The sequence below is a fragment of the Maniola jurtina genome, chromosome 27 (assembly GCF_905333055.1).
Source record: "Maniola jurtina chromosome 27, ilManJurt1.1, whole genome shotgun sequence".
Taxonomy (NCBI): Eukaryota; Metazoa; Arthropoda; class Insecta; order Lepidoptera; family Nymphalidae; genus Maniola; species Maniola jurtina.
Genome location: NC_060055.1, coordinates 1,753,057 through 1,765,070, shown reverse-complemented (window position 1 = coordinate 1,765,070; position 12,014 = coordinate 1,753,057). Strand labels below are relative to the sequence as shown.

The 12,014-nt window shown below is 36.8% G+C and overlaps 1 protein-coding gene and 1 long non-coding RNA gene across 5 annotated transcripts in view; one reads left to right on the top strand and one right to left on the bottom strand.

Moving 5' to 3' along the window:
• Window positions 1–12,014, bottom strand: part of LOC123879277 — a 12,961-nt gene extending 947 nt beyond the window's left edge. Inside the window, exons 1-2 of the long non-coding RNA XR_006798974.1 lie at window positions 11,831–12,014; window positions 7,403–7,409 (exon numbers count right to left, since the gene is read on the bottom strand). This is a non-coding gene — a long non-coding RNA (uncharacterized LOC123879277). The remainder of the gene's footprint in view (window positions 1–7,402; window positions 7,410–11,830) is intronic.
• Window positions 1,350–11,802, top strand: LOC123879252 (guanine nucleotide-binding protein G(f) subunit alpha). 4 transcript variants are annotated; one of them, XM_045926890.1, is made up of 10 exons: window positions 1,350–1,414; window positions 5,070–5,185; window positions 6,452–6,546; window positions 7,477–7,645; window positions 8,538–8,635; window positions 9,320–9,434; window positions 9,588–9,674; window positions 10,044–10,174; window positions 10,592–10,760; window positions 11,590–11,802. In XM_045926890.1, the coding sequence occupies exons 2-10, from the start codon at window positions 5,087–5,089 to the stop codon at window positions 11,785–11,787; spliced, it is 1,161 nt and encodes a 386-aa protein (XP_045782846.1). In that variant the 5' UTR covers window positions 1,350–1,414; window positions 5,070–5,086; the 3' UTR covers window positions 11,788–11,802. The 4 variants fall into 4 exon arrangements, with proteins under 4 accessions (XP_045782846.1, XP_045782845.1, XP_045782847.1 ...); XM_045926889.1 differs by having other exon boundaries at window positions 1,371–1,411; window positions 5,075–5,185; XM_045926891.1 differs by having other exon boundaries at window positions 1,372–1,408.

Below are 12,014 nucleotides of genomic sequence, written 5' to 3'. Positions count from 1 at the left end.
TTAAGCGGATGGGTTTTAGGGAATCCTGTGGGAACTCTTTGATATTCCGGGATAAAAAGTAGTCTATGTCCGTCCCCGGTATATAAGCTAACCCTGTACCAAATTTCGTCAGAATCGGTTAAACTGTTGGGCCGTGAAAAGGTAGCAGACAGACACACTTTTGCATTTATAATATTAGTTATTATTAATATTATAGATTTATGGTCATATTATTAGTTGTTGCTTTGATTTTGTTTTCAAATTAAACTATTTTATTATTATCTTATTATTTTATTATTATTATTTTAATGATGCATCCAATATACTAACTAGTGTTTTTGATTAGTTAATATTTAATAGAGTTAAGTGGAATAAATAAATAATACTAAGAAACTGTTTGCCTTGTTTTATTTTGAACTAGCTAAATACAGTATGCGAAGCAATTATTGGGAGAAAACCAACGCGTGCTAGACCTTCGTTGTTTTATAAAAGCTGAAAGTTTCTATGCGTATTGTCCCCAGCACAGGGAGGAACGATCGGCGACTACGAAGTTTGGATCATGGTGGCTTTGGGAGATAACAGGTAAAAAATTTGACTGTACCTATGCTTTAACGTAAGATTTTTGTCTTGTCTGTGTTTGTGTTGAAGTCTTTGTTACCTGTTATCTCCCAAAGCCATCATGATCCAAACTTCATAGTCGCTGACTGTTCGACCCTGCGTTGGGGACGAAACGCAAAGAAACTTTCAGTTTTTATAAAATAATAAAGGTCTAGCACGCGTTGGTTCTTAGCGTGCCTTCGCATTAGAATTTCTGTGTTCTTAATCTACAGAATTAGGAAAATCTTATTAGGATTTCTGTGTTCTTATTCCATTATACCTACTATGTCAGAAATCAGAATCCTTCACGCAAGTGCCGATACAAACTGTTCATATTTATGATAAACTAGCCGATGCCCGCGACTTCGCCCGCGCGGATTTAGGTTTTTCGAAATCCCGTGGGAACTCTTCGATTTTCCGGCATAAAAAGTAGCCTATGTGCTAATCCAGGATATTATCTATCTCCATTCCAAACAGCCAAATCCGTCCAGTAGTTTTTGCGTGAAGGAGTAACAAACATACACACACACACACACACACACACACACACACACATACAAACTTTCTCCTTTATAATATTAGTGTGATGTGATGTCAGAAATCAGAATCCTTCACGCAAGTGCCGATACAAACTGTTCATATTATGATGAATGCAACGTGAATGAAATGCAAAGATGTCGCTTTTGTTTGAAAACACCTAATTAGCGAGCGCAGCAAATTATATCGATAATATCGGTTATCATTGATAACATCATATCACTGATAAAATATATCTCTTCCACATTAATTTCTGAACTGCGCTTGGAAAGTGTTGTGTAGCAAAAAGGAGTTAAAGGTAAGGGTTGATAATATTACTCTAAAAGTTTTGTGTTTTAATGCCTCCTTTGGCAAGTACCGTCTCGTAGACATGCGTAGCAACTCGCTACGACAACTTCTACGGCGGCGTTTCAAAGATCACCGCCATTGATTTTAAAAAGAGCCACCCCTGGTTATTCTAGGATCACCGCCATCGGCTATGGCCCATGATAGATTATTAACCCCCGCCCCAAAAAGAGGGGTGTTATAATTTTGACGTGTGTATCTGTCTGTGGCATCGTAGCTCCTAAACTAATGAACCGATTTTAATTTAATTTTTTTTGATTGAAAGGTGGCTTGATCGAAATTGTTCTTAGCTATAATCGAAAAAAATCGGTGCAGGCATTTGAAAATTATCAGCTCTTTTCTAGTTACTGTTACCTTCACTTGTCGGGGGTGTTATTAATTTACACTTGTTTGCAATCAATTTGTATACTTTTGGTAAATTGGTGCATAGAGTCCTTAGTATTTAATATTTCTATGGGTACCTAGGTGTGTAGTCAAAAAAAAAACTAGTAGTCAACTCAGATTTCAGATCCTCGTATATAAAAGAATAAACGATATTATATTAGGATAATATTTGGACCCCATAATGCTTCATCCGATTATTCAAAATATTTTTTTTAATTAGATGATGCCCGGGACTTATTCCTCGTGGATTTAGGTTTTCAAAAATCCCGTGGGAACTCTTTGATTTTCCGGGATAATAAAACCGGCCAAGTTCAAGTCAAACTCGCGCACTGAGAGTTCCGTACTCAGGTATTTTTCCAACATTTTGCACGGTAAATCAAAAACTATTATACATAAAAATAAATGAAAATCTGTTTTAGAATGTACAGGTAAAGCCCTTTCATATTATGAAAATTAAATTATGATGTGCTTAACTACAACTTCGCGGTTTTCAGATTTATTCCTGTACTTGTGCTATAAGAACTACCTACCTGCCAAATTTTATGATTCTGGGTCAACGGGAAGTGCCCTATAGGTTTTCTTGACAGACACGACGGACGGACAGACAGACAGGCACACAACAAAGTGATCCTATAAGGGTTCTGTTTTTCTTATCCCCTCCCGCTCATACCCTGACAGCCATCTCGACCTGTCGCGAAAGTGCTGTAGGTAGGTATAGAACCGCATAAAGATCAAAATCATCATCTAAACAAATTCTGAAAATTTACCTAAATGCAATTATTAAAAAGTGGATTTTAATGGTTTTTAAAGATAAAGCCTTTATAATGGCAATTAAAAATTTGCGTTCAAGTGCTGTGATTTGATGATATTCAGATTACTTCAAAAATATTAACAGGGCTCTCTCCGTCACTCGCTTCATACAATCGTAGTTCCAATTTCATTTGAATATTAAGCAACCAAAGTCCATGAAATTTTGCAGACATATTCTAGAAAGTAATATCTGTGTCTGTGGTGTTTTAGATTTTTCTGAAAATATGTAGTTTTAAATTTACAGGAGCTCAAAAATTTGTTTATAAATATTTAAGACCGCGTAACTTTGAAATCGAATATTTTTACAGAAATCTGGAAAACCACAGAATAGAATAGAATAGAATAGATTTTTATTCAAATAAACTTTTACAAGTGCTTTTGAATCATCAAATAATTTACCACTGGTTCGGAATGCCGTTCCTACCGAGAAGAAACAGCAAGAAACTCGGCGGTTGCTCTTTTCAATTGTTCAATTTACAATAATATTCTATACTATACAAGCAATTGCAGACCCTCGCATTGCTGGAGCGAGTCAAATCCATGCTCTTTTATCATTTACATAATCTTCGATTGTCTAATAATACAGACATAGATATTAGTTTCTAGAATATGTCTGCAAAATTTCATGGACTTTGATTGCTTAATATTCAAATGAAATTGGAACTACGTTTGTATGAAGCGAGTGACGGAGAGACCCCTCTTAAAAATTTGCGTTCAAGTGCTGTGATTTGATGATATTCAGATTACTTCGAGTATTTGAGTGCTTGACAAGTTACTTATCGGAGATGTTCAATGATTATAGTAATGTATATTGTAAATTATTATCGGTTTTATTACCCGACTGCGGCAAGGCCAAAAGGAAGGGTTATGATTGTAGCAGTCTATGTATGTATGTATGTATAGTTGTTGTGTATATTAGTTTGTATATGTAGTGGAGACATTGGACGCTGTTGTGTGTGTGCTTTGTATTTGTGTTACCTTTTGCTTTTTTTAATACTGTATGTCTCCATAAAAAATAAAAAATAAATAAATAAAAATAAAATAAAATAGTGTATATTAGTTTTAACAATTAAGTCGGTAGGTAGGTGTTTGGTGGGAGGTTTCGGCCGTGGCTAGTTACCACCCCACCTTAGTGGCAAAGCCGTGCCGCCATGCGCCGCCATACTTTAACGGTTGGAACGATATATCGTTCCAACCGTTAAAGTAGCGTAGAGACCAAGGGAGTATGGATTTAATGAACACTGCGATACCCCTTCCAGGTTAGCCCGCTTCCATTTTAGACTGCATCATCACTTACCACCTGATAAGATTGCAGTCAAGAGCTAACTGGTATTTGAATTTAAAAAGGTATAGGTACCTACTTTATTTTAAAAAACTAGGTGATGCCCGCAGCTTCGCCCGCGTGGATTGGTCAGATCCCCTGCAGCATCAGGATTGAGGAGTTGGAATCCAAATTTTTATGGAACAATATCGCAAAGTTTCCTTAACGATTAAAAAAAAATTACGCAAATCGGTTCTGAAATCTCGGAGATATCAGTGTACAAAGATAGAAAAACACAACTCCTCCATTTTTCAAAGTCGGTTAAAAAAGTAGCCTATGATACAACTTGGTTAATTCTCTACTTGCCTGTGATATTCCCGTCAAAAAAGGTTTAGCCATTCGGAAGATTAGCCCGTTCAAACAGACATGACACTTCAATTTTATTTATTAAACTAGCTGATGCCCGCAGCTTCGCCCGCGTGGATTGGTCAGATCCCCTGCAGCATCAGGATTGAGGAGTTGGACTCCAAATTTTTTATGAAACAATGTCGCAAAGTTCCTCTATCGATTAAAAAAGAAATGACGCAAATCGGTTCAGAAATCTCGGAGATTTCGGTGTACATAGCTAGAAAAACACAACTCCCTTTTTGAAAGTCGGTTAAAAAAAAAGCCTAGTTACTCCCTGGTCAATTCTCTACTTGTCTGTAAAAATCCCGTCAAAATCTGTTCAGCCGTTCCCAAGATTAGCCTTTTCAAACAGACAGACAGACAGACAGACAAAAATTTTAAAAACGTGTGATTCGGTTATAGTATCGTTCAAATAACCATATGACCTTAATATGCGGTAGTTATTTCGAAATTACAGACAGACACTCCAATTTTATTTATTAGTATAGATAATATAATAATAATATATTTTATTTATTTAAGGACAAATTTTTAGAAAATTTACAAAGCAGGTGTATTCATAAACTTGATAAGTTTTTCCGCACACCTGTTATAGGTATCGTCGACATTATGTAGTACACGTAACACAATATTATTATAATCTAGTTAAAATATTAGTTTAGATTTAGAAGTTTAGAAACTGAAACTAAGTATAAAAGTTTAACTTTATTTAAAGCAAGATAGGTACTTAAATACTTGACAATTTAATTACAGAATTGGGAAAGTATGCGCATTCTGCCCTGCATGAAGAACTACAATGAAGATGAATATAATTCTAAGCAGATCGACAGGGAAATCAAACAGTGGATCCGATCTTATAACGAGGTAATTACTAATTACCTCGTCTATCTTTTACTGTTTTTTTTTTTTTTAATTGAAAATATTACAATAAAACTTAAAGCTAGCCTTTTCTAATTACTATACAAATACTTGTTTTTGATGTGACAACGTCTTATAATTCGATAGAGCCAGTTGCATGCACGAAAAAACTCATGCGGCGTTACCTCGCTCTGAGGCGTTCCATGTAAGGCTTGAAGTGCAAGCGAGAGCGCGGAACGAGCGACAAAGAAGCACAATCGGCCTTTGTTGTCACGTTCAACTATCGTCAGTAAACCGACTTTACAGACAACCAATTTTTTTAGGTTTCCGTACCTCAAAAGGAAACAAGATAAAGTTGAAAACTAAAACCCGACTGCGGGTCTTAACTCTTAATAAACGCTGAAATCTATACATATAATAAAATTGTAGAAAAGTGGTGTCTGTACAATGGAAATATATAAAAAAAAAGTAGCAGGGGTTGTTATTATATCGATGCCGAACCCGAAATTGTAATTAATTTTTTTTTGTCTGTTTGTCTGTTTGTCTGTGTGTTTGTGCACGCTAATATCAGAAACGGCTTATTCGATTTAGATACGGTTTTTACTAATATATTGTAGTAAGCTTCACTTAACATTTTAGTGTTTATTTCATGTCAATCGGTTCGTAAATAAAAAAGTTATGTCAATTTAAAGAATCACGCTGCCCGAAAAGTCACTATTCCACGCGAACGAAGACGCGGGCACAGCTAGTATTATAGTAAAATTGTTTTCTGTCGCTTGATATATTTTAATGTTGTAGTAGGTACATTTACATTCATGAACTCAAGAATTTTTTCCTCTTTCATTTGACATCCCACTCGATGGCAAAAAAAATTTTTTGGAGACCCCCACTTTATTTCATGTACCACCCGGACCTTTACGACGAATCGATTGACACCTCATTCATCAAAATTCGGCCCAGTAGTTTAGACGCTAGATTGGAACACATAGAATCTGGATACAAACATACATACCCACATACATACATACATACATAGGCTGCTAAAATCATAACCCTTACTTTTAGCTTTGCCGCAGTCGGGTAAAAAGGGACTTTGTTCTCTGTCTTTCTGTCTATCCGTCTGTGTCGTGTCTGCTTCCGTTGACCTAAAATGATGAAACGTGTTGACTGATACGACAAACGGACACACAGACAACAAAGTGATCCTGTAAGGGTTCCGTTTTTCCTTTTTGAGGTACGGAACCCTAATTATTATCTTATAACCGTTTTCAGGCCATCAAACTTTTGTTACTCGGTACGGGGGAAAGCGGGAAAACCACCATTTTGAAACAAATGAGGATTTTACATGTGCAAGGATTCACTGCCAGGTAAGTAAGAGATTGTTACGGCTATACACTGAAACACTGAAACTCACACACACACACATACACACATACACACACACACACACACACGCACACACACACACGCACACATACACACACACATACACTAACACAAGCTTAGTTCTATTAATTTATAATCACTTTTATGTTTAAAATTATAATAATTGTACCGCTGTTGTTTACAATTAAAGGAATAAAGTAAAATAAAATACCTACTCACGTATTCAGTCGACGTAATCCCGACTAGTTTCGAGCCCATCCGGGGTCCTTTGTTAGGGTTCCGTACCTCAAAAGGAAAAACGGAACCCTTATAGGATCACTTTGTTGTCTGTCTCTCTGTCCGTCTGTCGTGTCTGTCAAGAAAACCCATGTGTCAAGAAAACCCATGTGTGTCTGTCAAGAGCCCATCCGGGGTCCTTTGTTAGGGTTTCGTACCTCAAAAGGAAAAACGGAACCCTTACAGGATCACTTTGTTGTCTGTCTGTCTGTTCGTCTGTCGTGTCTGTCAAGAAAACCTGTAGGACACTTCCCGTTGACCTAGATTCATGTTTGGCAAGTAGGATAGCACAAGTAAAGGAAACAATCCGAAAACCGTGAATTCGTGGGTTACAACCCTTCGAAACCCGCAAAATTAATCTAATGAGCAAATCAGTCTTATTTAGTTTTTATGTACCTTTTTATGAATATTTTTTCAGTTTTTCAAAATCCCTTGGGAACTCCTAGATTTTCCAGGACAAAAAGCAGCCTATGTGCTTCCCCAGGATGCAAATTATCTGTAGTCTGTACCCGTCAAAAACCGTTCAATGGATTTGACTTAAAAACTAGCAGACAGACATACAGACAGACTTTCGTATTTATACTGTTATCTAGTATTGATTTACTAAAAAAGTTTAAATACATGTTTATTTGCAGCGAAAGAACCCAAAAAGTTCAACACATAAGGCGCAACACGCACGACGCCATTTACGAGATTGTACGGAACATGTCCACGTTGAGCATCGCACTGCAGAACCCTAAAAATATTCGATCGCAGCAGTTTATTTTGAAAATTGGTGCGGATGGACCTACGGATTACACAGAGGTACATAAATGTCTACAATATTTACTTTTAAATTTTTCTTTTAATAATAATTAGTAGGTACTTTAATTAATTGAAGAAAACCGTCTTGCCGCGACGCCCGTCTGCCCGCGAAATTCAAATTTTCTTAATTTGGTTTTTCGCAATTTGTAAACTAATACGACAACGTAGGCTTATGGCATTTTAATTGCGCCAATGGCAGTATCATCCTCACAGGTTTATATAAAAATCTTTACTTGAAAGGGTCCAGTTTAAGAAGTTAGTTCTAGTATCGACTAGTTTGTGAGTAACTCATATCAAACTCATTATTATGACTAATTTCTTAAACTAAACACTTTTATGTAAAGATTTTTATGTAATCCTGTGAAGATGATACTGCCCTTGGCGGAGTTAGAATGCCATAAGCCTACTTTGTTGTATTAATTTACAGATTGCGAAAAACCAAATTTTTGAATTTCGCGGGCAGACTTCCTTTTTAATCTGTTTTGATACAGCTCTGTCAAAAAAAAAGAGACGAATGTTTTCAGAGCGTACTTAGGTATATCAAATGTGAATTTCTTTCTCCCGCCATAACTTGTAAATGTATGAACACACTTGGATTTATGGTACCTATCGTTAGAATCTTTGAATATAATGTAAAACAAAATTAATACAGAAAAAACGCATACAAAGCAAAACAAAACAAATCCTTGTACATAATTCCGAGTGATACCTACTGGCTATAATTTTTTTCAAAAAATTCAAAATGGCGGCTGGATGGCGCCATTTTCAAATGTAATAGTTTTTTTAGTTTATTGGTAGACCAGTCGTGTTTTTTTTTTTTCAATCATGCTGATTGAAAAAAAAAACACTGGTTAGGATTCGTTTTTTTTTAATCTTTTCATTTTTCTTGCAGGATTATTTCGACCACGTGAGGGCATTATGGAAGGACGCCGGAGTGAGGGAATGTTATAAAAGATCCAATGAATACCAACTAATTGACAGTGCAGAATAGTTAGTCATGTAATCTTAATCATAACTTACATATATTTTTTATAGGTGGTAGATAAATAATTATTATCAGCGATTATTCTATTAAATAGTTACAATTGTTTTGCTATAAAGCTAAACAGTATACAAAATGTCTACATATCAGCGCCATCTGTTGGCAAGTGGATAAAAACATTTCGTTGATGTGAACTAGCTTAGCTAGCTGTTATGGTTCTTTACGTACGGTGTCTTCTCGACAAACTAAAGTCTAATCAGGGTACGGGCCTTGAGGCCAGGCCTCCTTACCTGGGCTGGTCCTCACAGGTTCTTGGGCTACCTGGATTATTAGGTTCACCCCTATTTTTTTTCTCTCTCGTCTGGCTTTACACTGATTAGCCGATGTCAAGTTTGTAGTTATTTACAAGTTAGGGAAAGTATATGTATAAGTATGGACTTCGTCTGTGCCGGCGCCCGCCGACATACACGCGGCGCCCCTTTAGAGCGCTTCCCAGTCAGTTCCACCACCAATAAACACCAGCAGAACACAAAAACCGGCCGCTTCTAACAAAAAAACACTCCAAAAGTTCTTCATCAGAATTGTTCGTAGTAGTTTGGTAAACCGTCAATAGATGGCGTTGTTTAGGATTTGTGTTTTAAATTTTTAAATCTTGTTAATTATTATTTTATTAATTTTTAAAGAGTTTTCAGTTTCTTGGACCGTATAGATTTAATAGCTAAACCGGATTACATGCCCTCAGATGCAGATATATTGCGATGTCGGCAGAAAACCACGAGCATACAGAAAATTGAGTTTAAAGTTAAGGTACATAAGAAAACATTTTTACGATAAGTGATTAAACTAATAGTAAATCAGTTATTATAGTCATAAATATAAATAACCTCGCTTATGTAGCGTAGCCATTTATAATATGTATTTATTATGAAAAAATAATTTTAGAATTTATTAATTCTTCAGGTTCCAAAATCAATGCATGGAGGTGTCCAAGAATTTTGGATGTTCGATGTCGGTGGCCAGAGAGGGGAAAGAAAAAAATGGATACAAGTAAGAAACATTACAAAATTATCTAAAAATAGTTTTATTTGTGAAAAAAAAAATACAGTTATATGTAAGAAGTAAATTTTTACAAAAATAACTCAGGTATGAGGACATTCTTTTTCTTAACTTATAATTTAATATTGGTTCTATTCACACGTATTTACTTAACATTACTTAGTAGTATGATCATATAACTTATATAACTTATAAGTTACCACTTTCTTAAAAAGTTACATAACGATAAATGATTATGTAGGTTGTAAGCATCTCTAAAAACGAGTTCAGATTAAAAAAAAAAAAACAATTTATCTTTTACTGAGTAATTTATTATCAGTAAAAGCAGCACACTTTTGATATCGCAAATATATTCCGCAGGTATTTGAGGGTATTCATGCAATCTGGTTTCTGGTGGCGTGCAGCGATTTTGATCAAACTTTGCGTGAAGACCACACCCAGAACCGGCTTAAGGAGTCGCTTGTTTTGTTTGAAGACGTTTGGCATAGCAGGTGATACTAATATCCATACTATAATATTATAAGTGTGAAAGTGTGTCTGTCTGTCTGTCTGCTACCATTTCACGGCCCAACAGTATAACTGACTCTGACGAAATTTGGTACAGGGTTAGCTTATATCCCGGGGACGGACATAGGCTACTTTTTATCCCGGAAAATCAAAGAGTTCCCACATGATCTTTAAAAACCTAAATCCACGTGGACGAAGTCGCGGGCATCCTCTAGTTATAAATATGTACTAATATTATAAAAACCGGTAAAGTGCGAGTCGGTCCTCGCTCTTTTATGTTCCCTGCATGTTTTTGGAAACAGATGGGCCGTGAAAAGCTAGCACACAGACAGACAGACACACTTTCACGTTTACAATAATTCCATGGATGGATTTATAAATTAATAGGGATTTTTTCCTAGATTTCTCATAGACGCGGGTATAATCGTGTTCCTCAACAAACAAGACATCCTCGAGTGGAAGATATCGCAGGGGCGCAGCATCGGTCATTACTTCCAGGAGTATCACGAGTTCGATTCCCCGGGCGATGAATACACACGAACAAAGTTATTTATTAGGAGTTTGTTCGCTGTAAGTACCCACAGGTCACTCTCTGTTCACTCGCTCTCATGGCTCATCGTCGGTGGGACGGCAATTCGACACAAACGGAGAGAGATCAGGAGTAAGATATCGCAGGGGCGCAGCATCGGTCATTACATCCCGGAGTACCACGAGTTCGATTCCCCGGGCGATGAATACACACGAACAAAGTTATTTATTAGGAGTTTGTTCGCTGTAAGTAGGTACCCACAGGTCACTCTCTGTTCCCTCACTCTCATAACTCATCGTCGATGTGACGGCAATCTGACACAAACGGAGAGAGATTAGGAGTAAGACATCGCAGGGGCGCAGCATCGGTCATTACTTCCCGGAGTATCACGAGTTCGATTCCCCGGGCGATGAATACACACGGACAAAGTTATTTATTAGGAGTTTGTTCGCTGTAAGTACCCACAGGTCACTCTCTGTTCCCTCACTCTGATGATGCATAGTTCGGATGGAACGGCAATCCGACACGACCAGAGAAACATTGGGCGCAGGACCGACGACTTTACGTACCTACTTTGGGACTGCCTGTAACAAAATGTTCTAAAAAATTCGCAATTTATTTACACACACGCAATATTTTTGTTTTGAAAGACTTTTTAACTACATCCCTCACATTGTGAGATAGACAGAAAAAAAAATTGCCCAAAATTTACGTCATTTTGTCCTACAATTTTTTTTCTCAAGATTTTATTATTTATCGGACTTAGATACTAGAATTAATTTGTAAATCTAAAAAATACACTGTTATTTCATGGTTTTAAGTATTCCCTTCTGTTAGCAGTCTTCACTGAATCCCAATTTTTTTTTTCAGGAACAAACAAAGAAAAAACGCGAACGCCGCAAGCTGACCGCTTCGGCAGAACGCTTCGTCGTCATGGAGGCGAGTCGCACGCGCGAGTGTTACTTCCACTTCACGACCGCCACGGACACCGACAACGTGCGGACAGTGTTCCGAGACGTCCACCAGATCATACTGACACACCATCTCAACAGCATTGGCGTTTATTAAACGATGTTTTTCTTAGGTATCTGTGTTTTATTATGGTCTATACTCAGACTAATGCCCAATTTCACCAACGACCCATAAGATTTAAGTGACCCTTAAGCATTTTTAGGGGCCAGTTAGGGGATTGTTTCTGTTTCACCACTTTTAAAGGGTCTCTTATTGACTAAACGGTCCTCTAAATTTAGGAGATGGATTATTGGTCCCATAAACCTTCACTTATGTAAAAGTGA